Raw genomic sequence first — 27,165 nt, forward strand, 5'->3', positions numbered from 1 at the left:
GGTCCCGCCCTCCGCCCGCCTGAGGGAGCGGCCTCGGCGGGGACGCGGTGAGTGAGGCCTAAAGGCGGCGGGGGGCGGCCTGGGCCCTTCCTCGCCCTGCGTGGGGCTTAGGGTGACCTGTGGGGCCTTCCCGGCCCTCCGTAGGGCTGAGGGAGGGGTGCTGTGGGGGCCCTTTCCGGCCTTTTAGGAGGTTTTGGGGTAGGCTTCAGGGGCCTTCCCGGCCCTCTCTGTGCTCCGAGGGCGACTTCTGGGCCTGGGGACGGCTGTTGTACGCTGTGTGCTCGGGGGAAGGGGGGCACTCAGGGGTCGGGGGAGGCCTTCCCTGGCCCCTGCGGGCATTGAGGAGGATGTCTGTGGGGTCACAGTGGGCTCCGTTGTTCTGTAATGGGCTTTGGAGGGTCCTGTGGGGCCGGGGGGCTGCCCTTCCTCTGTGGGCGTTTGGGGAGGTGGGTATTGGGCCTTCGTGATGTGCACTGAGGGAGGGCCATCTCTGGGGCTGGGATACCTCCCCCTGCCCCGTGTTTACTTGGAGAAGGAGCCTTTGGGGCCTCTCCTGCACTCTTGTCTGCGTTTGGCAGGGGGTTGGAGCTGTTATCCCTTGAGTTAGTGCTGCATCCCTGCATCTTTGACACGTTACCCCTTTCCCCGGTACTGTGTAGGAGGCCTCGGGGCCTGGACTGTGCCCAGTGCCCTTTAGCGAGACTGCTACTTGTGACCACCGCCCCCGGAGCACGGCACAGGGTGCTGGTTGGTCCTGCTGCCCTCCTACGTGTGTTCTGGGGTTGTAGGCCGGTGCGTTACTATTCTTAAGCCTGTTTTTAGGCTTGAGGCTACCTTGACCTTCCTCCCTGCTTTCTGGCCCTGCTGTGCTTTGAAAGGGAGCAGGAGTTTCTAAGGGGTTTTCCCCTAAACAGGTGCAGTAGGTGAGGACTCAGCCTGCCTGTGCTCGTAGGCACCTTTCTGCGTTGTGACTTTCCCCATCTCTGATCCTGCTCTCTCTGTACTGCCTTCTTGGTGACCTTAGGCTTTTCTGGGAAGGAGTAATAATAATAATGCTAACAATCTTGGGCATAAACCTGGGAGGCTGAGAACACACCTCTGTAGGGAGAGTGTTTTGAATTATTTTGCCAGGGTTGCTGCAAACCCAAATCCTGTTGTAGCAGTAGGTTATGGCTTTAAGGCAGAAAATTCACCTGTGCTCCCTGTGCCTGCCTTGTCCTCGCCACAAAGTCACAATCCTTTCTGCTGGCATTAGCAGCAATTGCGAACTGTTGATCGGAAGGAGGTTTTGTCTGGGGGATCAACAGAAAGGCACAGCTCTCCCTTTTGAGGTGTGTCCTTGTTTACCCCAGTGTCTGGACTGCTGACAGTCACCTGCATTCAAGACTTATAAATACTTCTGCCTCAGTTCACAGAAGCATTTTCAGTGATGTAAGCATCAAAACAGTCAATTACTAGGCTCAAAAACTGTGGGTTAGTCTGTAAGCTAAGCTTTTAGAGAATTGTTAGTTACTATTCTTCAGACTCGATTTACACATGCTTTTATTACAGTGGAGCAATTTTATTTAGGGAAGCAGTCACCTTCTACTAAAATAAATTGACAGACACTGTTTACAACTTGTATGTACTTATGTCACTAAAAAATACCGCTCAAAGCAGCCTGTAGAGCAATTGCTTATACTGGTGCAATTGTCATTATTTTCTATAATGACATCCACGTTAGAGGGTCTTCTATGGTCTGATCTTGTGGTTGCGATGGAGTGGTTTATGTAGATTAATCCTAAGTGAAGCCTGTGCAGAAGGCTGTGTCCAGACTTATTTTGGCTTATCTTAAAGCAATTAAGAACAGGTTGAAGTAAATTATGCTTTCAAGGAAACAGGTGTGTGCCGAGTTAGCTAAATTGGTGTTTGTTTCAAGATAGACTTATTTGCAGCACATTAAATGCTTTTTGATCTCTTTCAGTACTGTCTTTTGCTGCTCGAGTTGAAGGGGATGAGTTTTCTGTTTGATTTGGGCTTAAAAGGAGTCATCTTTCTGGTAGGAGTTCATCACCTAATTTTATTTTTTGGGAGGTTTCTGTTCTGTAGTTATTCTGTATAAAGTTGAGTGGACTTCAGTGAGCCCAGTCAAGCTGCAGCTGTCCACCTGGAAGAAGTTGTAGCCGAAAGGACCAAACTGGTTGTTTATATATTTCTCAACAGTGGTGAGAAACAAGTTTTAGCAAAGACATTTGAGCTGTTTGATATAGATTGCATGTACCTACAGGCAGAGAAAGTGGTTGGCATTTTGGGGGGTTTTGTTGGGGTTGGGTTGGTTTTTTTCTGGAAAGGTTTTGTGACAGTTCTTTAAGTAGAAGGTAAGATACTAATTCCAGAGCCTCAAAAATAGGAAGCCTCATCACTGGTCATAATTGTGCTAACAGAAATGTATCATCCAAGATCCACATGAATGTGGCCAGGTTTGTTGGATGTGTCCAGTATAAGATTACTCAATGTTACACTTTATTTTTCTGTGCTCCAGAGGTAACTTTACCCGAGTTATACACAGCAGTAATCTTTGTATCCTTCCCCGAAGTATTTTTAACCATCAGAAATGAGAAACCCTATTAGTTTAGCTGATTTGATCATAAATCTGATCTTACCTCAGTCTTTTTGAGGTGCCTTCATATCTTGGCATGTTCAGTCTTGCCTTCTCTGAATCCGAGAGGTTTCGTAACTACCTGCTTTGAGTTTTCTGTTGAGGATATTGTAATGCTTTTTGTGTGGCAATTCAGTCTATCTTCACAGGTCATGAGAAGTAAGAGTCATGTCTGTTTTTATTAGTTGATACTTTCAGCACAAAGTTTGGGGCATGGTAGGATGTGTTTGTCACTCGACCTTGTCTTGAACTCATTGCATGTGCCCATGACAGGCAGCTGAGTGTTTCGTTCACAGGGTAGCAGCATAGTCAAAGGAAGCAGGGTATAATACTGTTTAAAAGTAACGCTATTAACTCCATTTTAAACACCTGAAAACCTATAAGTAGAAAATTTGGGTGTAGAGAAAGGTAAATAATACTTCACCCTTTGTAATGAATTTGCTATAAGACTTTAGTGCTGTATAGCAATTAACACCGCCTTTGTCCCCTTTTACCAAAAGCTGTGATCATAAAGGAATATTGGCCAAGCAGTAGGTGGTAGTGGTACTGTATTAATAATGGCATCACAAAGTTGCAGTCCTGCTATGAAAGTCACTGCACGATGACAGGCTGACTCAGCAGCCAAATAACTTGTGAAAGGAGACTTGCCGAGCTACCTGAAATAGCACGTACCTGCGCAGTCTCTCCAAGGTACATGTTCTTGCCAAAGCCAGTGTCAGAAACTCTTCCTCCTAGTAGAAAGTAAATTCCTGTGTGATAAATTCAAAGTGAGCCTCCCTAAAACTTTAGCTTGGGAACAGACTGAGACTACTGCATTCTGTTTAGAGGTCCCAGAGGAGTGTGTGGATAATGAGCTCTTTCTTTACAGGAAAAATGCTGAATCGGTGCCTGCTGATAAAGGCTGCTTCAGCTGTCTAAAGGATCTCCTGATTTTTAAATGAATTGCTTAATAGAAACTAAATTTAGCTAGAGGATCAGTTCATTACTGGCTAATTTAACCCGTATCCAGATGAACAGTATAATAAATACTTTTCTGTGGGGAAATGTAAAGGGATGGGAAGCTACCACCATTTTTTTTCTTCCACTTTGTTCATAAATGTATTCATAAATAGCATAACCAGAGCTAATGATGAGTTCAGAAATTACCAATTTGGTAAAATTAACATTTTCTGTAGAAGCAACGTGACTGCAATATCTGGGGTTTGGGGGGACTTGGCCAGACTGCTGATGTCAGCTCCTCTGATTTCAGGTTTCTGATCCCAGCATGCCCTCCGATTCCAACATGACAGTCGGCTAGAGTTTATGGACCATCTTTTGCCAAGATTAGTACAATTTTGGGTCTGTGGCTTTTGGACGGCCTTGCCATGTGAATTATTGTCTACTGAACAGCCTCCCAGTTCTGAAAAATTCCCAGATTTCATCTTCTGTCCTATAGCCCAGGCTGATCCCATCTGTATTCTGAGGAGCTGCGTTGCCCTTCCAGCGCTTGTTTCTTACAGGTGTCTGTATAGAGAAGCTGGGACTTGTAATCTAGGCAGCTCAGGTGAGAGGAATCCAACCCCCTGTGCTCCAGGGTAAATAGGGAGTGCTTAAGCATGCCCCACGCAGCCCTGCTTTATCCTGGGGAAAAGGCAGGCAACTGCTGCTGCGTGAGGAGGACCTAAAGGAGGGACTCCATCCAGCCTGCAGCATGAATATCAAAACCGCAGTTTTCTGAGATGAGAAGGGCTAGTGGCTGATCTCTACTGCGGAGCCTGGCATCCTGATTTTGCTACCACATGTTCCTCAGGAGGCTCGAGCAGCTCACAGCTAAGATGGAGCCCTGGGATGTGTCTGTGTGTGGTGGGAGGGGAGGTCAAGGAGCAGTGGTTTTGAGTCGAAGGATGTCCAGCTTCCCAGAGAAGGGGGTTATAACAGGAGGCCAGAGTTGAGAAATGTGTCCTTTAGTCTCAGGTCTAGAAGTAGTGGGGAGACTTTTGTTTTTTTAATCAAGACCTTGTTAGCCCGTACCCATGGAACTGGTGACTGGAATTCCTTTGCAGCAGACTGGTGATGGAACTAGGCTGGGTTGTAACATAGCAGAACCACAAAGGCACAGCAACGTGGGCTTTCACATGGGTGTGTTTCGGGAGTCTATTACAGGAAAATAATTACAGATGCTGTAAGTAACTGAAATCCTGGGACTTGCCTTCTGTATGTCTCATTTCATCAGCTTTCATGGCCGTTTCTCCTCTTGTCTCTTGTTCGAGTCCTAATTTGCGGTCGTGATGTGTCCTCTGACCTGAGCACAGACCATATGCTGGCCTGTGTATTTTTGGCTCTGCTTGTCAGAGCACAAAAGAGGGCTAGGACTTTTGAAGGGCAGCTGGTTTGTGAGCACAGGCCTGAAATTGAGAAATAAAATCAATGGCTGTTAGTCTTAGAAGAGGCATTGACCATGGGCTGTAGATGCTGAGGTTCAACATTCAGTAATTTTGTCAGCAGTGAATGGATTTGTTTTTTCCCTGGCTTTTGCTCTCGGAACAACCTCAAATGTGTTATGTGCAGCTATTAAAAATTATGTTAATCCACCGATTGCTCATGAGTGTGGGAATGTTCAGTCATTGCATTGGTTTTGCTGCTGAACATGCAAGTATAGTAATACCCTTGTGAACTATAAACTGGAACAGGTCATACGTACCCCACTGTCAGAGTGACTGGAGAACTTGTCAGCAATTTACTCTGAGAATAAAAATTGCCTGGGATCCAATACTGAAATAGCCAAAAGAAAAAAAAAAAAAAAAAAAAGAGAGCATAGCTCTGTGTGTGTCAGGTCTGCCTTTGCAATTTGTGGACAAATAATATGGATTAAAATTTATTAGTCATACTTTCGGTGGCAAAAGTGTGTATTACAAGAACAGGGAAATGAATGCAGCTACCAACTGGGTCTCATAAAATAGTGCTACGTCCCTGACCCGTGTGTTGGGATGTAGTAGTTTAGTCCTTTGAATCAGAGAGTTTTCAGAAGGAAGTAGAGCTTGGCAGCCATAAAAGTAGCAGAACTGAACCTTGTGCCTAATGCTCATGACAACAGAGCAGTGTGAGAGCGTGCAAGGCCAGTCGCAGCCTGCTCTTGTGACAGCAATAAGAAACGGTGTATAACAATTAGTGATCGCTGCTGCCAGGTCATGCTTCTTGTATGGAAAGTTTTGGCAGCGTAGCTCTGAGAAACAGATTAGGCAGGCAAAAATAGTGAGGCCATATTTAATAAAAGAAGGGTTTCCTCAATAAATATAATTCTGGGTCTAGAAAGTGTAGCTGGATCTCTTGGAGCCCAGCGCCGTGGCTTGCTCCGCTGGGACAACAGCTGGTGACGTTTCCTGAAATTAATCTGTGAGTCCACGTGACACCAAAGGATGTCCATTAACTGTCTTGATTAAGCACATACCCCAATTTCAGTGATTTTTCTCAGTTTAATAATCATTGACGTTATTTTTCCCTAAGTGGTATCTGTTTTATAACTTGTATGACTGCAGTTCTCACTCGGGGTGTTCTGGTAACTTGGAGAAACTGAAGGTCCACAAAGAAGGTGAGTAAGGAGAATGCAGGAAGAGAGAAACTGTTTGCGGCCGCTGTGTTGCAGCAGCTGCAGCAACAGAGTTTCTAGTAGGACTGGAAATGGGCTGGGTAGGTATTACAAGTCTCCCAGTTCATGTGCAGTTAATATAATCTGCTAGTTCAACATAACTGGAACAAATAACGGAGAAAAACAGAATAAGGAAGCTTTAACGTATGCGAAAGCTAGCTAATTTCTTTCCTCCTCTGGGTCAGTGGATTAAAAATCATGGCGTTGCATAATCTCTAGCCACGGAAAAAGTGACGTCTGCCTGGAATGTTATCTGTTGCAGCAGTTGGTAGTTGTGAATGAGTTTCCTAATCCATTGACATAAATGTTCTGGCAGGCACTTGCAAACTTCCTTGTAGTCCAATGGTTTTTGAGAAGACTGCCCTTCGTCAGGTGTTAGTGACTGATACAGACTCCGGAGATGGAAGTTTACGATACCAAAGGCCTTTTATACCAATACAGTTTTTAGAAAAAGACTTTACTGCATGTGTCGAGAAAGAAGTCTTTGGAGGTTTTCAGAAAATTTGCCTTATTTCTTGTATCTTTGTTCAGGAGGCCAACTAAGGAATAAAAAAGAAATACAGATTATTTAAACTTCAGGAAGTGCTGATTTGCTGTTACAATTAGATTTGTTAAATCAGTGGAGTTTCTCTAATATATATGAGCACAATCTTTTTTTTTCTTCTATAAGGCTGTTTTCTATAGGATCTACTTTGTTCTTTTTCCTTTCAGACAGACCAAGTTGCACATATGAAAAATCATAAGATTACTCAGTGATCTTCAAATCAGATGATTCAGATATATTTGTGAAATGATTTAATTTTAAGATAAAGCACCTCAAAACCTCAAGCTTTTGCTAATCTCTGTAGTTTCTATGAGATCCATTCTTACAGTGTTTAACTGATGTTTGAGTCATTTTGGCCTAGACTGGTTTTAGCTTTTACCCTTAATGCTGCTTATCTCTAGATTAAGCTGCGCTGCACAGCAATTTAAAACCTTTTTGAGTATGATCGAAAGCCATTGATTTGGATGTTGCACTAATGGAGGAAAAATATTGATGATGTGCTTTTCTTGGGCATGTGTGAGCAGCAGGTGGGAGCGGAGGCTTTCTCATTATCACCTCCCAGAATAGTCCCCCCCCTTTCAGATCCTGTAGCGGGGCCCGAGCACGTGTCTGCCCCCGTCTCTGCAGCAGCCTGTCCACTTTCAAAGGTACGGGCGAGGCTGTGGTCAGACGTGCTGTTCTGGCTGCTGTTGGGTGGTATGAAAACCAGCAAAAAGCTGTGACTCAGCTTTGCATCGCTGCTCGCAGCCTGCAGGACATGGTAGTCCCCTCGCAGAGCTGTACGATGTGACTCTATCAGACAGACCTAAACTAACCTCTTTGGTAGCAAGGAGATGCGTTTATGCGCGGTTTTGCTGTCAGACTTGAGGAGGAGCGATAAACAGCTCGTTCTGAGATGGTTAGCTTTGAATATGCTGCGCAAGATACTGAAGTGAAACCAGTCTAATTATGTCTGTTGCTTAGTGTTGGATGAGCAAGGGGGAAACTGGATTTCTGTTTGCTGGTAATTATAAAGCTGTGGAGAGCTTAGTGCATTAGGGCTGTGCTATATTTAAATGGTACCCTGTCTGTCAAATGTCCCTATTACAAAATGTTCTTTGCCCAGATCATGGGGTGAGCCTCTCCTTTTAAAAGCTGTTTTTGAAACTCTCAATTGTTTTCAGAAAGTTGTTAATATGCCATGGCTGTGGTATCTGTATCTGTCTTCATTTTGTGCTGTTAAGTCATTCCAAGACCATTTTAAAGGTGTTGTGGATGACTATGGGAAATGCCATTTCACCACTTGTGGAGTGGAATTATTGCATTTCTGAGAGATTAAACTATTATTAATGCACAAAATAGACTCTTCTCCAGTCTCTCACCCTGTGTGTTGTAGACACTTAGTGCGATCTTTAATTAGGAGACTGTCACAGCTGAATTAAAAATAACAATTCAAACCCAAACCTCCTGTGAACTCGGGCCAGCCAGATTGACAGCCGTGAGACTTAAAGGCTTTGCTTATCCCCAGAGCAGCTGGAGCCCTGACAGTGAGCGTACCAGCACCCTCGCCGTGTCCTGCAGGCGGGGCTGGAAGAAGCATTTGCCCACTGGTGTTCAGTGTGCTGAGACTTCCGCCCGTGTGAGCTTTGGTCCAGGTTTGCCACCTGGTTTATTCACTTATGATGGTGGTTTCTTGTAAGTGCCTTGTCTAGTTGACAGGCAGATTGAAAATAGTAAACTGGCTTCATGCAGTCTGCGTTAAGAGCTCTAAAATGTCACGGTTTTGGTCACGTCTGAGTTGAAATCTTAGGGTTAGAGAGAGCTGCTTTGTACATTAACAGACCCTTTAATTAGGTCTTACTGCAAAGCCTGCTATCTTCTTGTTAAGAATTTATTAAAATCATGTGTAAGCTCTACTACTGGAATATGCTAATTTATTTGTGAATCTCTCGGATTATTCAGCAGAGGAGTTGAATATTCCTCACAAGGACAGACTTTGAAGACCGTTGCCTTGAAATAAATAAATTTTTAAAAATCCTAGCCTTTCTTTCGCTTGTTGTCTTTGAGATAAACACTCACAAAGCCAGCTGCAATTTCGACTAGAATATTGATGGGTTGGTTGCTTGTCAAATTAAAAATGAGCTGGAGTGGACTGTTCTGGAATACATTTCCATTTTAGAACTTTCCACTTTCAAGAGCAACCTTATTCAGTGCCCAAATGGGCACCTTTCCTCTGCACGAACACCTCATTATGTGTGTTGAAATAGGCATCGTCTCTGCTTTTTCAATTTTGTATTTTTCTTAGTGGTATTTTCCCTTTTTTAAACATCCACAGAATGGCTACAGTTCCTGGCTAATTTTGCTGAAACATGACACTAGCCAAATATTTTTGTGAAAGAATTATTAGTCACATAAGAAAGAATGTAATGGAACATTCTTAGAAAGTGTTATAACTACGCTTTACATGTAAAATATTTATCCAGACATGTAAACAAAGCAAGAGGTGTCTTGCCAATGTACCATCGTAATCCTTAGTTACTTTGAAATCTTGAGCAAGATGTTTTTCAGTTCTTGAAAATAAGGTATCAAGTTCTCTGCTGACATACGACAGAGTGCTAATGGTTGGCTTTACCTAGCTGAAATTTTAGCCCCTGCTCTTGCCTCCCTAAAAATAAATCACGATGTGTTTTCCTGAAGAGCTGCAATTGTGCTAAATAAAACTCTTCTGTTTATTTTGGTTTCGGGTTACTTTAGTAAGTTTACTAATGTGGCTGCACTCTAAAAGGTAGGCCTTATGTTTGTTTTGCTTTTTGTTATTGTCTGTATCTTAATGTGAATTAAACAACTCGGTTGATTCAGAGAACTCTGTTGTTTCTCCAGACAGCGCTGATAGTCTTCACCTTGCTTGTGCCTCTGCTCCTAAGGAGTATCTCAGCCCTTCGGCTGGATGGTACAGCTGTAGCTTCGGTGGCTTTATCTGAACCGGCTTCCAGCGACTTGCCCTGCCGACTGTTGTGGTGAGATACGGCAACATCTCATGGGGTTGCCAGATAATTACCCTGGCAGGGATCCCGTGCCAGCCTTACCAGAGCTCGGTAAAGATCTCCTGTGCTGGGTTATGACACTTGAGTTTTGCCAAGCCTGGTTCTGCTCTTCCGCGCTGGACACAAACGGCTGCTGGGCCTTTAATCAGCGACAGCTGTGCCTGGCCCAGAGCACCGAGGCCCTGTGCTGCAGGTAGAGGGGCTGGCTTGCTGTGCCATGCCCAATTCCCATCCCTGTCCCCCTTGCAGAGCCCTCCCTCAGGCCCTGAAACAGGCAGAGGTGAATTGGTAGATCAGAGCTTGTTCAGGTCCATCAGTAAGCACTGAGCTCCTCCTGACTGCAGTACAGATGAACTGTTTTTCAAGGCTGGAATATTTACTTTCAAATTTAATTGCATTTCATTAATCAGTATGCAGCTTCCCTGGTTGTTTAGGGTTTTTCTTTTAATGCTGTATGCTCTGTTATTCTGAAATCTCTTTGGTGAATAGCTACTGTAACTGCATTCAACTTTTAAAAATCTGCCATCTATTGTTAGTTTTTCAGGCTGCTGCCATGTAATTGGTTAAAAATGAATGGCAGTTGGAGTTGTAGCAGATGAGCTGGGACTGAGTGAGCAGTTACTTGTTGGGATCCCTTCCAGACAAGGAAGGTGGAGTTTTAAGCTGCTCGCAGCCTTTCTAAAATAAGAGTCAAAGCAAGTAGGTGCTTTTTGCTATGAGTGGAAACATCAACTAACTTTTTGTAGGAAACTAAAAGCTCAGTAATAAGTGAGGAGAGGAATTTTTAGTCTGAATAGTCTGTCTGCTGACATTCTGCTGTAAAATAATTCACTCGTATTAAAACTGTTGTGTATTTCAAAAGACACCGATTCTTAATACACTGATTCTCATCTTGAGGGGATCCAGACTGGCTCGTTGCTCTGCCAAAAGCAAAGAGGGTAGTTTATCCTTTATGGTGCTGCAGGTTGGGTGTTGGTATTGGGACCCTGCTTTGCAGGTCAAAATTGCAGGTGATGGTGGCAACAGCTCCAAGTCCTGGGCTTCAGATGCTGTCTGCAGCTCCTGGCTCTCCTAAGGCCACTGTGGTGAAGGAGATAGGAGGGGGTTATGGTGTGTTCAGCCCCTCAGTTTTGAGCTGCAGTGTTAATTTGTACCCTGCTGTTGTCTCCTTGCTGATTTTTTGGGGTGAATGCTCTTCTGCGTGCTTTCGAAATGCAGGAAGCTGCCTTGCTCTCGAGCATCGTGTGCTCGGTGCGGAGTTTTCGTAGTCCTGAGTGACGGTAACCCAGCTCACCTTGTGTGGGACAATACGCCTTGGTGATTAGAGGCTGTTGCTCTTTCTTTACATCCTCCTGATCTCCTTAACAGGCCACGGTTGCTTTATTGTACCTGTCTCTGGATAGACTAGGTAATGGGGCATTAAAGAATTAAACCAAACCAAAAGTACTAACAAGTGCTTGCAATACCTTGTATGCATGTACAGTACAAACATGAGTTACTTAGTAAATTAGTTACAACTTGTTTTTATTACGATTGATTGGTTTGTTTTTAAGTAAGAAATTTCCTAAGGCACCTTTCATTAATTGGGTGCTATGTAATGATCAGACTTCAGAACTTGTCAGTACACACACGTGCTTTATCACTGGCATGAGTCAGAACAAACATAGTTTCTTACTTCTTCAGGTTCTGTTGCATTAAAAAATGATGTGTTATTGATTATATGCGATATATTTAATTCTGTTGTTCTGCGAAATTGTGTTTGGGGCAGTCTCTGAGCAAGCCAGATATATCTTAGGGGAAAGCATTAAGAGCAACAGAATAGATTGATTTAATATTTGAACTGATAGAGGGTAACATTTCCAGGTGACATAAATGTGTAATGCCTCTGCAGTGCTGTGCATAGGCACCCCAGCTCCGAGGGGAAGAAGGTGCTTAGTGGGGCTCATGAGCAATGCATCTTGGAAGGAATTAATGTACCAAAATAACTAGTTTTATCCTCAGTTACTGTAAATTTGTTTGGGCCCAAGTCTGAGGTCTTCTGGACTTAGGGATCTGGGTGCACACGGTTTTGTACGTATTCAGAAATTCTGATAGTTAATTCCTTTCTGCCTGCGTAGGGGATGTGTTTTGTACGTATTCAGAAATTCTGATAGTTAATTCCTTTCTGCCTGCGTAGGGGATGTGTTTTGTACGTATTCAGAAATTCTGATAGTTAATTCCTTTCTGCCTGCGTAGGGGATGTGTGGCAGGTGAGTGGCTGGAGTGTATTTAACCATATGGCATCAAGGCTTTAGTAAAACTGCACCTTTCCTACCACGCGATTCCTGCAAAAACAGGCTGAACATCTGGGGAGACAGATTTGGGGGGCTTTTGCTGAAAACCGGAGGCTTATTTGTTACCGTACAGATGTTTCTGTTCAAACTTTTCATGAATCGGCTGGGGTGGGGGGACTTTTAAACTGAAGTATTTACGTGAATCAGACATCGGGGCTTTGGGGGAGTGACCATTGCTGCACAAACAGTTTAAACTCTGGAGCTTTGCTGTGACTTAGTGCTTCCCTCTGCTAAAGAAGGATTTCAGGATATTGGTGCTGGTAGCACTGGGAACATATGAGCCGCCAGTAAGTAAGGAGCTGTGTTGTTTGAGAGGGGGTGCTTGGCAGAGGGTTTGCTCCGGAGTTACAACAGGAAACCTGAACGATTGTTTCTGTGCAGAAGTTCTGATTGCTGCAGCTGTATCGGACTTGGGGTTAGAGCCTTCTCAGCAATACTGTTGTCCTTACGCTTTTTTGTATCGCTTATAATTGAAAAGCTGGACTTCTTGTAGTGTGGATGTAGGAAGTGGTGTGAATTTGAAACCAAGTTAGATTTAACTGCCTAAGAAGAAAAATTGAGAAGGAAAACAACATTTTAAAATCTAAAGAGTTAAGGTAGATCTTGCTTTTATGTTTTTTCAGAACATGTTTTTTTTCCTAAAGCTTTGTAAGTAGTTTTGCAGAAATTGGTGGAGCAGAGAATACAGGGCAAGATTCTATTGTCTGCTGCTATTGCTCCTGTTGAAAATTTTTACATAAATTTGTAGCTTAATCTAACATAGGTGAAGGCAAAGTGTGACTCACAGGTGTCACCTAGCTTAAAACTTTATTTAGCTCAGTGTTCTGTATTTTAGCAGGGGAACATCTGTTTTTCCTGTCTCCAGAGAAGAAGATCCTGCTTGTATTTGCAATAGCTCATCTTTCACCAGGGTTTTTCCCCTTACCCTGGTCAGATCTGCATATTCCATCCTTCTGCCTAGAAAGGAGGTATATATTTATTCTCTGTGGGCATAGCCAGCTTTATTTAAATTGCTGACTGAATTTAATCAGATAGCACTGCCAAAGCTGCCATTACTATAGTGTTCAGGTCTTTATGAGGATCAAATATAAGAACTACAATTTTTCAGATGACTTGTCTTAAACACAGTAGTGTGAATAGTGTAAATAGCCTTTATAGGTTGCTTGGTTGTGCTCTTTAACACTAGTACCTTGAGCCTCACAGGGAGGGAAATAGCCCTAGCAAAGCATTAACCTGTTGCCTTATTCAGAAATTTTGTTCCCTTCTGAGACAGCCCGTGGTAGGACATTATTGCATGCACTTCATCTGTTCCAGTTGATGAGGCTGCCACGGTATAACTTGCCTATTTTGGAAAAGTCACTTCAAGATAATAAATCTCAACAAGTTTTCTGCATATATTAGTCTTGGCGATTATAGGTTGGCAAAAGAAGTGATTCTGTCAGCGTGGGGCACCGATGTGGGTCAGTGCCACCAGCACCGATGCGAGCTTTCAGCACGTAAACCAGGCGCTGGCAGTTACGGAAGAACCTCGTGAACCGTGGGTCTTAAATCAAGGTGTGGATGTGCAGTGTTAAACCATCAAAACCATATTGCAGACTGCAGTTTTGAATTACATTTGTAGAGACAGTGGATTTTTGTTAAGACTCAAGTAAACGAGTAAGTCTGTAAACTTTGCTAACAGTGAAGCACTATGCACAGAATAAGAGAAAACAATCAAGCATTTCATCAGCCTTCTTGCTGTCTCTTGCCAGAATTTGCAGGCTGTCCTGCATTGCATCAGTCTTGCTGGACATTATTTTCCATCTATATTTCAAAGCCAGATGGAAAATGATTCCTCTGTATATTGATAGAATTATTTCATAACAAGGGAAAAGCCTTTTGTAATGTGCTAGTTCAACCTATAAATCAGCCTTTTATTGTCTGGTTATGTTTGTGTCTATAGCAGAAAATGAAGCAAGGATCATTAGTAGGTATGAGAAAAGCTTGTTAAAGGCTCCAGGTAGATTTTCTATCTGATGCAATTTGGATGAATGCACTTTTATGTTGTTCTCCTGCGGTCCAGGCATATCTACAGGTGCCAGTGAGTGGCCAGCCTCAGACCTGCCAAGTCTCACGTTGCCTTGAGCATCCCTTGTTCGATTTGGCTGCACAGGGCAGCGCCGGGGGCTCAGCCCGTTGTGCTAGAAGGTACGCCTGCCCTGGGGCAGCCTGGTGACACCAGCTTCCCTGCTTATGTGAGACTTCACGCATGGCCCTTCACCGTCTGGAAGAGGATAAAAACTGGTCCCCTAGACAAGTCTTACGCTTAAAAGAGAAATAGTGAGGAACCAGATTTGTACTTGACAACTGGAAAAATTAAAAAAAAAAAAAAAACCACACCACACCCAAAAAACCCACCTGTTCATGAATGAGAGACCCTCTGATTCTTAAAATGGTTAGAGACTGTAGAATTTGGCCAAAAGCAGGGAGTAGGATTTAAAAACAGGATGTGTCATTGTGTTAGAAGTGCCTTTCTTGTAATGTAAACTGTGCAATACTGACAATGTGGGCCCTTCACTGGCTTTTTATTTTTTAGTGGATAAAGAATCAATAGGTTTGTATTTACGCCAAGCAACTTGTAAGAGGAAAGGCAGCTTCTTGCATTTTAAACTCTAGATGAGTTTTATACAATTTATACCAAAGATGTGTTTTGATAGGCAGTTTTTATACTTATTTTGTCTCTTCCAATTTCCTAATGATGCTGTGTTTCCCTCTTAGGGGGAATGCAGAAGGGAACAAGGCAGAGCATAAGACAAGAGGCTCTGCTGAGAGTAGAGCAGGCACAGCCTGGCAGGTTTTTTTCCAGTGCCCTTCTATGCCGTTTCCTTTCCATACTTTCTCCATGTCTTCAGGGACTCCCACATTACAGGTGTGGGAATGAACAGAAGCTGGGGCCAAAATTCCTGGGCTTTGACTCCAGTCTCATTCATGCAAATTCAAACCTGTTGTTTTCAGTGGATTTCCTTCATATTTACAGAATAAGACACCAGATCTGTTCTCAGTCTTTAATAGAGCAGAAAGTTTCACTTTTTGCCTGCCTTTCTAACGGTCGGATTATTCTCATTCTGCCCAGCCCTCTGGAATGCTTTCCTGTGACTGGAAGCTTTTATTGCCACTTAACTGAGCTGACAAGCAGTATGGTTATTTTTCTCTTCCTCCTTCTCTCCGGGAAAGTATGCCTCTGATGATGAAAAGCAAATAGTTTTTATGAAAATTAGAAAGTTGGATTGCTGCCTACTTGCCAATATGATGTTTTTTCATAGTAAGTTTGATTGCTTCCCCCAAACACACTTAACCCCATTCCAAAAATGTGTAGGGGGCACAAGAGCAGACCAACTGAGAGAAGATGAGTGTGAGTGGCGAGTACTACAGGAGAGAGGCCAGGTTTACTAACTCGCACGGTACAGGACTGATGCAGCTAGGCTGCATCTGGCCTCCAGCTGGCAAATCCGCACCTTGTGTACAGCGCAGCGAAGCCTTGGCCAGCGGATCTCTCCTGGCTTGGGTATCTCTGTGCTGCACTCCCCGTTGTGGTTTAGATGTACCCTATACTCATTCACTAATCCTTACGTATAGGAAATGCTTCTCGTTATTTATCTTAGGCCTGTGAGATTTCCCTTTTTCTCTCCAGGGTAGGAATTCAATCATTGCTAACTTGTTTTTCTGCTTTTATTTTAGATAAACTTTTGGCATGTTCCAAGGGTATCTTTTAAGAAATTAGAGCAAGGCTAAACTTTTTAAAAAGGTGTGCAATTATATTAGAAATACATCTTGTTCTAAAGTAGTAGGCTGTAGAATTAGGTCAGGCACACCCTGCATATTTGTGTTTCCTGCTTGCTCATATTTCTGAGAATAATTTTTTGGAATGTTTTTGTAGATTTAAAGGAGTGCTGTCACCTTAAAATGAGTTGTTTGGAGTTTTAAGTCATCGTGGTTATGCTGTGGTTTAGGAAGAGTGGAAGATTGCTAACCATCTGATTCACTCAATGTGCTGGTCATTCTTTGCCATTCGCAAACCAAATGGTAAAGTAAGGTTACTCGCTTCTACTATTTTTACTCTCTTACGACTTCTTGTCATGCCGGATGACAGTGAAGCAATGCATAAACTGTCAGATGTTACAGTAAAGGGCTTTACTCTTCAATGGATTTTTTTGACAGCTCAGCTTTTCATGATTTTTCTTTGAAATTTCTGTGAAGTTCTGCAAACTTGACACCTAAAATATTTTAGAATGGCTTTTTAAAAAAAAAAAATCCCAAGGGTAAGGATAGGGAACAGGTAATACAATAAAAAGTTAGAAACCAGCAAGTCTGTACTGATGCTTTTGTTGTCTTTTGCTTAATAAAATGTCCTGCATCTCAATGGGTTTTCTCTGCTGGACATGTTACTGTGTTTGAGTTTCTTTTCTTTGCACACATCACCTATGTACTGTTCATGTTGGTCCGTACAAGTTAAGCCATTCAGCTCCTTCTAGTAGCTGGGTGAGAGCTGTATACCTTGGGAAGTGGGTTTGGATGTGCCTCAGATTCGTTAGGGTGGGGAAGGAAAATGTGCTGAAGAGCGTCCCAGCCTTTTTACATTCCAGTACAGTTCCTTCTTTCTTAAGAATTAGTACAACAAGGATCAGCCTCTTTATCTCTGCAAAAGCTTTGTAGCACGAATTGTTTGTGCCAAAGATGCATTGCTAAATAAAACTGTTCCAGCTTGTGTTTAAAAAAAATTTAAATATCACGTCCATATTTTTCCCTCAACAAAAGCACTGGCTCTAAATGAGTTCAAATAAAGATGACTTCACCACCATGACCATCAGCATGTGCTTTGGAGAACAGAGATGCTTGTTCAGTTGCACAGTTCATTCTTAACATTGTCATATTCTGGAGGGAGGAGGAACCTATGTGCACCAAGTTAGGCAAAACCCACAGCCAGTGTCAGATGTGAATTTTTATTTTTTGGCTATGATACTGATTTCCTTAAAAAAAAAAAAAAACCAAAAAAAAACCACACAGCCTGTTTAGGATATCTTTAGTGTTGAATGTGACACTGGGCTTTTGATACTCATCAGTTCCCAGCTCCCAAAATCCAGCTGTCCACAAGCTGTGAGTCTTCAGCTCTTCTGCAAACTGGTCCCTACCTGGTCCTTCAGCATCTGAGCATACAAACAAGTTACTGAGAAGTGATCTAAGAAGTCAGGGTGCTCGTTTACTGCTCACGATCAATTCTGTGGTACCAGCCAGTTTGTGCTTACCAGAGGGTAGAAACGTGCTTGGAAACAGACCTCAAAAGAGGATGGTAACCTGCTAGTATTTGTCCTGCTAACCGCAGGGTAGTTGCCAGTGCATGGCCAGGGAGCCTGAGTAGTGAACGTGCTGGAAGTCAGTGTAACACCTAGTTAGTTAGTGGGCCTGATACTCTGGCTGGCCCTGAAGATCATGTCTCTTTTTTCTGTGTCCCTGTTTTCTCTCATAAAAGACTTCCCTGCAGTGCTTCCCAGGGCTGTTAGGAGGAATGAGCGGTTAATATTTGTAAAAAGCTTTGAAGATGAATAGTGCTAATTATTATTTATAGATATTCATGCTCACCACAGGTAGTTCACCTTGATCCTGGGCATGAAAGGAAACCGGGACATTTGTAAGCTGGTCAGGCATGAGTATGGCCCTCTGAAGTCTTTATGTACTAGTTTCCCTACTGGATTGTATGCACAATGGCAATATATTTGTCATGTTAAATGACTAGTTTGGATATTTATTGTACCAGCCAGATGTGCTAAAGGAATCCTTACTCATTTGCCTCAATTCTGCTGACACATAAGGTGTAGGATTTGGGCATGCCAAGAGGGAACAGAAGACAGGAAAATAACATTAGCCTGGCCCGAGTTTGATTATCAGCAGGGCTGAAAGTTCAGCTTCCTGTAGATTTAATGAGGAAAGTCAGATCTGATGCTTGTAAGAGCCACCACAACTGCAAAGAGCATCTGTTTCTGAATTTTCCCATCTCTGCAGTTTTTAGCACCTTTCACTGGTGCTAAACTTAGTGTAATAGAAAAGAATAAGGAGAAAGTGTCAACAGCTGCGGCTTTTTTCCCTAAAAATCCTGCTTGGCAGATTAAGCAGAAAAGGGTGGGGAAACAATCAAGGAAAATTAATGTAATGTAGTTTCTGTGTATCTGATGATATTTCTCCAGTTTCTGAGATACTGCAGTAGAGGGCTCCGCTGAATGGCATGCAGGGTCTCTTGAACTGTGTGTCCATTTTGTTCAAAGCTTAAGGTGATGAAAAAAGATTGATCGTCAAGTTACGGGTTGCTACATTCATCAGACCCAATTTGATTGTTGTGAAAATCCAGTCTGTAGGCATTTCGTGCTATTTGATGTCACTTAAATATGGCTTATGAGGCAGGCCTGTTGTGAAGCTATGGAATGTAAGTGTCCCTCGATAAAGCTGCTGTTTGCCTGGATATCAACTGCTTGTTGAGCTGACTCCCTGTCTAAATTCTCCTCTCTGCTAGGTAATGTATTGTATATAGTTGTATAACTAGTTTAACATTTGCAGTCTGGAAAACTTCATTTCCTCACAATAATTACAATAGACTATATGGAATAGGAGAATGGTTGAATTTGTGTTGCTACGTTTGAAATTGTCAATTCTGGAATTAATTTAAAGGCTTTTTTGTTTGGTGGTTTGTTTTTTCCAGGGTGTTGTACAGTATGTGGGTTTGCGTATTTGGGTTTACTTTAAACCGTATTTTCTGCATATTCTGTATGTTTACTCATTTATATAGATCATTCCTGGGATAGTAGGTTTGACTTGCAGTAGTACGAGCGGGACAGTTTGTGCAATGCCCACGCGATTGGGATGTTGGTATGTTCTGCTTGGATACCATAGCCCAAGAGCAGACTGCTGGCCTTTCTTACGACCTCTTTGCTGGTCTGACACACGAGAGAAGAGGGCAAAAGATTGCACAGGTTTATTCACGGGGAGTTTGTGTTGCCCTTTGCTCAGGCAAAAGGGGATGGATTTGTTCCTGTGTGACCAAATGCAAGGTAGTGCTCATGGAGACTGCCGGGTTTCTGGTGGGACTGATGAGGGGATGCCTCCGGGCTCCAGGCAACCAGTGCAGTGGGTCTGAGGGAAAAAAGCCTGGAAAATGTCAGGAGAGGGAGTTTTCTGGGGCTGTGATAACGGCCCCAGCCAACATTGGGTAGTTGGTGAGAGGAGAGGTGCGTAGTGATGCACTGCACAGTTTGATGGAACTAAGATGAGCCTCGTAGGCTCCTCGCATCGCTGTTCCTACCAGCCAGCCAAAGCCTTTAAAAAGAGAAAGAATACGGTAGCTTTTCACATGGTTTTGCTGTTGCCAAAAATCTTCTTTCTGATGAATATCACATGATGCGTAAGCAACAGATTTTCTAAAAATATCCAGATACAATAATGCTGGCAACTTAGTATTAGTTTTATCGAACAAGAGGAAGGAGTTGTTACTCCTTTTTTAAATTTCTAATTAAGAATGAAATGCTCGCACTGACTGCCAATAACGATAGGCTTGAAACCCACCACTGAACTGCTCATTAAGGCCTTTGTCCTCAGCAGGTCCTGACCATAAAACTCGCCAACTCTTATTTGGCATTTTGTTGTTTTATTAGTGCTGTATTTTATCTGGTTTGTATCTAGCCATGTCAGTGTTCTGCCATGCTTTATAGATGGCACCCGTGGGCCCTGGAGTCTTAATTCAGCCAAGAAAAAGACACAGGACAATTGTTCTGCAGGGGGGAAATTGGGAAAATTAATTAATGAGGAAATTGGTGTTTTATGTTTGAGAGAGTGAAAGGAAAACACTTCAAGCCAAGAAAGGAGAGCTGTTTCTTGTCCAAGGCAATAGCAGGACAAAATAAATGCCAAAGAGAGAATGAGGGAGAGAGACAGCAAAAGAGGTCTGTTAGGAGGTACAAAGGAGTGAAGAGTCCTTAAAGATAGGAACAGGGAAGAAGAATTTCACTTAAGAGTAAAGTGGCCCGACAGCAAAACGGAAGATGTGTCTCTGCGTGTTCTGAAAGAACATTTAAGATTTGAATGGCATTGGTTAAAGCATTGTGTGTGGATGGATGTGAGGCTGCTGCAGTCACAGCTGTTCGATGTGATATGAGTATTTGTTGTAGGACTATATTGGGTTGAATACTGGGGTGAGCACTTGTGGTTCAACCCCAGCCGGCAACTAAGCCCCACGCAGCCGCTTGCTCGCTCCCCCCCGGCGGGACGGGGGAGAGAATCTGAAGAGTAAAAGTGAGAAAACTCGTGGGTTGAGCTAAAGACAGTTTAGTAGGTAAAGCAAAAGCCGCACATGCAAGCAAAGCTAAACAAGGAATTCACTCCTTCCCATGGGCAGGCAGATGCTCGGCCATCTCCAGGAAAGCCGGGCTCCATCCCACGTAACGGTGACTTGGGCAGACAAAGGCCATCACTGCGAACGTCCCCCCCTTCCTCCTCCTCCCCCCAGCTCCGTGTGCCGAGCACGACGCCGTGCGGTGTGGGGCATCCCTGGGGTCAGCTGGGCTCCGCTGGCCCGGCCGTGTCCCCTCCCAGCTCCCCGTGCCCCCAGCCTGCTCGCTGCTGGGGCGGGGGGCGGAAAAGGCCTTGGCTCTGCGTAAGCGCTGCTCAGCAGTAACGAAAACATCCCCGTGTTATCAGCGCTGTCTGCAGCACAAATCCAAAACATAGCCCCATACTGGCTACTGTGGAGAAAATTAATTCTACCCCAGCCAAAACCATATATATGTATAGCACAACACTATATAACAGGAGGGTGATAAATCAAGAAGAAGGAAGACCAAAAAAAAGCAATGACTGGGAGCAGGGAACCTTCTAGTCAAACCTCAGAGTGGTTAAGAAGCAATGCCTGAGCTGTTAACTGTGAAAATGTTGTATTTCGGGCTATAGCCGTGTTACAGAGCTCATTTTGCCAGTGCTAGGAATCAAGAGATATGTAAACATTTTTAAAGGGCTCTAGTGGTCTGGAGGTCAGGCAATTGCCAGGAAGCTATTTGCAGGAATATACGTGTGATCTAAAGACATCAGTGGCTTAATTAACTTACTTTTAAAAAAGCAAAGGTTTTTAGATTAAATAGACCCCTGGTTACTTTAAAACCTTTTTTTTCCCCCTCTTCCTAGGTAAGCATAGGGGCATAACTGCCATCATAAGCCTCTGAAACACGGTTTCTGAAGAAGTGCCTTTTGAGCCTGAGGGACTTTGCTTGTGGTACCAGCTACAGGGATTTGAGCTTCATTGCTTGGGAGTGTCTTCCAAAACTAACAACCTGATGTTTTCTCTTCTAGCTCTTCTCTTAGGAAACGCAACCAGCTCCTCGCATCACGGAGGCACAGCATGAATGTTAACTGTGCTGGTGGGACAGATTGGTCAAGAAATCCGGAGTTGAGTTGCTCTGTGGAAAACATAACTGTAGCAGTCCATGAGTCAGAAGAAAGTGATGTGGTGCTAGGAGGTCACAGCCCTGCTGCAGTTCCCAGGACTGAGGGTAAGGATACTGTCTTTACCTTATAGCAATCTTTAAGGGAGGTTTTGTGGGTTGTTTTTTTTTTTTTGAAGGGTGTTATGTTTTGGAAAAATTCCAGTATCCCAAGGTAGTTTGCACTGGGGAGTACGTACCCTGCTTTTGCCAGGCTGCTCTAAAGGACAGCGGTCCACAGCGGAATTAAGGGTCTTGCTTTCTTGGCAAGATCCAGCCAGCTTGCAGCTCCTCCTGAGGTTGTCCCTGAACAGATTAACTGGAAGTAGCTGGACTGTCCTGATGAGCTGGGTGCCCACCATGGACCGGGCATCAAGTGCTGCTGGCTTAAACCACCTCTAGTGCAGCGTGCGCTTCTGCTCCAGCGTTCCTGTGAGAGTAGTTGTCAGTGCTAGGAATCTGTGTCTGTATTTCTGGTTTGTTTAATTCCTGTGCTCCTGCTCTTTACCCAGAGCATTTTGCTTTAACAAGGAGTATTAAGCACCATGGTTCATCGGGAAATTTTTGTCCAAAATCCAAACTGTTTCCAATTTGAAAAATGCAGTCCAGTTTTTGATGTCACATAACATTACCCTGGGAGTTATGTATATTGACGTCCTTTGTTATTGTATGACTCAGTTTTCTCATTACAGTAGGAAGTGTTACTATGAAATGGAAGTTTTTCAATAAATTATATCTTACACTTGCAATATATGTTTGTCTCTCGGGTTTAGATTCTGAATGCCGACACACTGCTTGTCCAGTAAGTTCCCAAATCAGTAGTATGTTGTCTGCTCCTGAAGACACGCACAACTGTCATTTCCAGGATGGAAATAAGAGACAGACAGAATATTTTAATACCCAGGAACGCCATGGATGCTGCGCTTTGTCTTCAAGCAGCAATGCACAAACAGCGGCTCCAGAGAAAGTGACGCTTGTGGTAGATGGCACTCGCTTTGCAGTGAATCCACAGATTTTCACTGCTCACCCTGATACTATGCTGGGAAGGTGGGTGATTTCCACTATTTTCACCTCAAGGGAGTCAAGTGTTTGCTAAAATGGAACAAATCCCTAATGTTTGTTTTGCAATCTCATCTGTACGCGCAAGCAAAGCAAGGTTGACCTCATTCAGAACTTGGCTGTGAGTGAGGCCTTGAAGACATGACCAGAAGTAGAGGGAGTTGGTAGTTCTCTAGGTAACATTGTCCCTTCAGTCCACTTCCTTCAAACAATGTGCACTTTTCGCTAGACGTGGTCTCCTTTTGCCTTCTCTCCAAGTGTTTGCCTTGTTTGTAAGTAGTGCATCTGTTCACAGCTGATAACCTCCCTTCCAGAATGGGGAAAATGATAATGCTTCATCCCCCTCCTGCTGTTATCTTTTGATATTCTCCCAAAAGAGAAGTCACTCAGCTCCCTGTAAACGCGGCTTAAAGATTGGGGCTTATTGATGCAACAAGAAGCACTCATTTTCTTTGTTGCCAGCACTTCTACCCGCCTCTGACCAAAGGGAGCCAGGTTCTCTTGGGTTACTGACCCTTGCGCAGGCCATTGTGTAAAACAACGGATCAAAAGGCATGTGGCGGTTATCTTGCACAGCCTCAGTGAAAGGGCTTTATTGCCAGGGCGTTTTCTGACCCAGGGTTGAATGGTCTGTTCCTCTGAGCTGTGGCTTGTTCCATACAATACTGTACCTATAGTGACAGACAGAGTCCAGCTATAGGAGGACTTAGCTGAGACAGCTCTTGTGCTTATTTACTAAGAGATTTGAATATAGGTTTCAAGTTACTGTATACATGTGTCATTGCTGGTTTTGTTTAACGTCAGTGCACCTATTGGTCTCTAGAATTAATGCATTTAAGTATACTTGTGCGCTAACATAGATTTTTATCTGTTCAGAATGTTTGGACCGGGAAGAGAATATAATTTCACCAGGCCAAATGAAAAGGGAGAATATGAAATCGCAGAAGGAATTAGCTCAGCTGTGTTCCGGACTGTGCTGGTAAGGAGATGTTTGCAGATTGAAAAAAACCCAATCTGTTTGTCACATGTGCAGAACTGAGCCATCTCCCAGGCAGCTGCACACCCCCTGGGACATATTCTTTTATTACTGTTTTGCATTGTGATTTTTAAAAGAAATTCTAGTAGACTTTGGTATGAGTCAACATTTCAGATATTCGCTCTTGTTGCCTTTTACCTTTCTTGTGTCATGCCATTGTAGTTCCTGAGCTGCGCCCTGGCCTTGTGGTTGCATATAAATGTGTGTTGCGTATGAGATGTTATTAAACCGTATGCCATGGGAAAAGTTTTAACTGGGGCTCACTATTTATCAGACCCAAGAGAATCTGCAAAGAGGCGTAGATTCTCGGACAAGCAGGGCTGTTTTTACTGTTCATAGAGCTATATATAGCCTCTGTAACTCTCAAATGTTGGTTAACAAAACAAAGAACTAATTAAAAATTATCAGAGTCCAAGCTATTCTTAATTTTTCTCTCCAAAACCTGTCCTTTTATTTGCAGGATTATTACAAAACCGGAATAATTAACTGCCCTGATGGGATTTCCATCCCAGACCTTCGAGACACATGTGATTACCTCTGCATAAACTTTGATTTCAACACAATCAAATGTCAAGATTTAAGTAAGTATGGAGAGAAATCAGCTTTTGGGAAATCATCTGCATGGTGTTGAGCACTCTGATCCTGATTCAATGCAGTTCTTAATCGTGTGCTTTAGTTTAAGCATGAAGGTATGGACTCCACTAGGACTCATGTATGCGTTGCATTTAAACAGCTTCCTTTTTTGCTGCATCAATCCAAAGTGAAGTGATTGAATCCTGCAGAACGCAGGCACCTTGCTCAAAAAAGCACATTGAAGTTGTAAAAATTCTAGTCTCCTCTTGTAACAGAGGCTGAAAAGTAGAGCTTGCTGTTACAGCCAAACTAAATGAAGGCTAAAAGCAGGGTTATAACTCCTGTCTAAAATGTACCAGAGAATCGTGAATAATTTAAGGTAAAGGATGATGGGCAGAGCAGGAACCAAAGATACCAAAGCTGGAAAGTAGTAGAGAGTTCCTAGCCATGAAGGGTTCTGATTGGGAGGAGCTTTTTGGTGGGTACATTGGCAAAAAAGTACTTTCAACATAGGCAAATCTGTGAAAGGCATTCTACTGAAATGGAGTATATGGTATCACAGCACAGGCTGTGGGTTGAATTTCCTACCCTGTCCTCTCAGTGATCACAGAGAAGGCAGAAAATGTGTTTTCAAGGACAGAAGTTGTTGCTGGTAATTCAAGTTAAGTATCGTAATGAATTAATTATGCAGTCTATTACTGTTTCACTGTATTGATTGGACCTTGGCGGTTTTTTAGTGGCAATGTAATGGTTCTACAACGTAATTTGCATCCCATTTGAAATGCAGTCTCATACATCTGATTTTGCCAGTTCTGGAGCTGGAGACTGTTGATGCATATGAACATATGTTAAGGAGTTTGTCTAAAGAAGAATGCAGGCTGTGCTCTTGAATGTATCTGGGAAGCGTAGAGCTGGGACATATTTTCATACTGTGTAAAAAAGCTTATCATATGATTTATGTCTCATTAGGTGCTCTGTTACATGAGCTCTCCAACGATGGTGCTCACAAGCAGTTTGATAGCTACCTGGAGGAGCTAATTCTGCCTATAATGGTGGATAGCGCAAGGAAAGGGGAACGTGAATGCCATATCGTTGTGCTGACAGATGAAGACACCGTGGACTGGGATGAAGATCATCCACCCCCAATGGGAGAGGAGTACTCGCAAAGTAAGGGTTCTACACTGGGGCTCCTGGCTTTGTGTTCAGCGCAAACCCAGACATCTTCGCTGTAAGGAAAAGGACCCATTGCCTAAACAGCAGTCTTCCTCCAGGAAGAGATGCTGGCACGTGGAGCCCTGTTTCATACGTTCCTTCTGAACTGGCTGCTGCTAGAGGCAGGATACCCAGCTAGTTAGAGCTTTGGTCTGACCGCGTGCATTGGTAATGACGGTACTCACTGCATCTTTTCCTTTTGTTTGCCACCTCCCTCTCAGTCTTTTCCAGGCTCTGTAGTGAGTGAATACTCTTAGTTTATACACCCATCACCACCCATTACATCCAGACTGTAATGTCTGTCACTACCCTCCCACCAAGGAAGTGTAGCGAGTCCCAGTGATGAGAACAGACACCTGAAGGAGTTCTTGGAAACCGGACCTGGTTTTTGGCACCCCCACAGCTGAGCATGTCAAAACCAGGGAGAAAGTCCCTCCTTGTAGATTCTAATCACCTTTTTATTTCTCAAAGTCCTTTACAGTTCCAAGCTGTACAGATTCTTCAAGTACATCGAGAACCGCGATGTTGCAAAAGCTGTATTAAAGGAACGGGGCCTGAAAAATATTCGCATTGGCATTGAAGGTAAAGTATTTCTTCAACAAAGGAAATTCTAAAACAGGTGACTCCATAGTCAGTAAAGCCTGGTTTCCTCTGGACTCCAGGTATTTCTGGGCATCTTCCTTCAGCTCCACCATGTTACACTGAAATTGGCCAGGAGGCTTAAAAGTTAAGGGAAAAATGAGAGATACATAGCGTGTACCAATAAGCCTTGTCTCTTTAGGACCAACCAACCAGGAAAGGGGAGTCACGCTTTTGCCTGCTGATCCAAGCATTCCCTTAGGGAGCTTAGAGAACATGCTCTGTCCTGGGACACTGTCTTATTTTTATAGTAGCTATGTTTGCTCACAGAATGACTAACATTGTGCAGCCATTGATCATATGACTCCATGCAATACTGCATCGTGTTTTCAGGGGAAAAGAAAGTGGTCTTTTGCAGGCCAATAATGTGGAATGTGAGCATTTGTCTAAGTGCCCCCTGCCCCCATAATCACTCCTGCCTGGCTGTTCTTCTGGGTTCCTGTTGTCCTTTTGTGCAAGTCAGAGTGCCACTGACTGGGCTGTCTGTGTTTTCAGGATATCCCACCTGCAAAGAGAAGGTGAAGAGGAGGCCTGGTGGCCGGTCAGAAGTGATATACAACTATGTTCAGCGGCCATTCATCCAGATGTCATGGGAAAAGGAAGAAGGCAAAAGCCGTCATGTTGATTTCCAGTGTGTTCGGAGCAAATCTCTAACAAACCTTGTCACTGTGGGTGATGACGTTTCAGAGGACCATGAGGTTATAATGCATCACCCCCCACAAGTAGATGAACTCGACAGGCTAAACGCACCATTCTCCCAAATGGCTGTTAATGATCTACCAGATTAGTCATGGTTCAGGGTGGATAGTCCTGCTTGATGTGGGAACGTCTCGGCATAGTTTCATCCCAGGTGATGGAACACAGACTCCTGCAAGGTGCTTTATCCTCGTTTGTGCTCTTACTATGTTGTCGTATTTCAAGCATGTTAATAAAGAGCCACACTCCACAGTCTAATTGTGCAATCAAAAGCAACATCTCCTCAAACAAAA

The 27,165-nt window shown here is 43.5% G+C and overlaps 1 protein-coding gene across 6 annotated transcripts; it reads left to right on the forward strand.

Moving 5' to 3' along the window:
• The first annotated feature begins 15 nt into the window (after positions 1–15).
• Positions 16–27,125, forward strand: KCTD20 (potassium channel tetramerization domain containing 20). Of its 6 annotated transcripts, XM_075722499.1 has the most exons (9): positions 12,357–12,450; positions 21,527–21,724; positions 22,423–22,459; positions 22,562–22,704; positions 23,593–23,695; positions 24,213–24,333; positions 25,295–25,492; positions 26,009–26,119; positions 26,672–27,125. In XM_075722499.1, exons 1-9 carry the CDS (start codon positions 12,440–12,442, stop codon positions 26,962–26,964), a joined length of 1,215 nt encoding a protein of 404 aa, XP_075578614.1. In that variant the 5' UTR covers positions 12,357–12,439; the 3' UTR covers positions 26,965–27,125. The 6 variants fall into 6 exon arrangements, with proteins under 6 accessions (XP_075578611.1, XP_075578613.1, XP_075578612.1 ...); XM_075722496.1 differs by lacking the exon at positions 12,357–12,450 and adding an exon at positions 16–47 and having other exon boundaries at positions 22,423–22,704; XM_075722498.1 differs by lacking the exon at positions 12,357–12,450 and adding an exon at positions 2,166–2,204 and having other exon boundaries at positions 22,423–22,704.
• Positions 27,126–27,165: the final 40 nt, after the last annotated feature.

The sequence above is a fragment of the Pelecanus crispus genome, chromosome 17 (genome assembly GCF_030463565.1).
Source record: "Pelecanus crispus isolate bPelCri1 chromosome 17, bPelCri1.pri, whole genome shotgun sequence".
Classification (NCBI taxonomy): Eukaryota; Metazoa; Chordata; class Aves; order Pelecaniformes; family Pelecanidae; genus Pelecanus; species Pelecanus crispus.

Excerpts from the sequence above, each read along its gene's own strand:
- KCTD20 (XM_075722493.1), top strand. The coding sequence starts at position 14,926 with ATGCAGAAGGGAACAAGGCAGAGCATAAGACAAGAGGCTCTGCTGAGA. Across the intron at positions 21,725-22,422 it reads GCTGCAGTTCCCAGGACTGA|GGGTTTAGATTCTGAATGCC; the intron begins GGGTAAGGATAC and ends TGTTTGTCTCTC. Across the intron at positions 25,493-26,008 it reads GGGAGAGGAGTACTCGCAAA|TCCTTTACAGTTCCAAGCTG; the intron begins GTAAGGGTTCTA and ends TATTTCTCAAAG.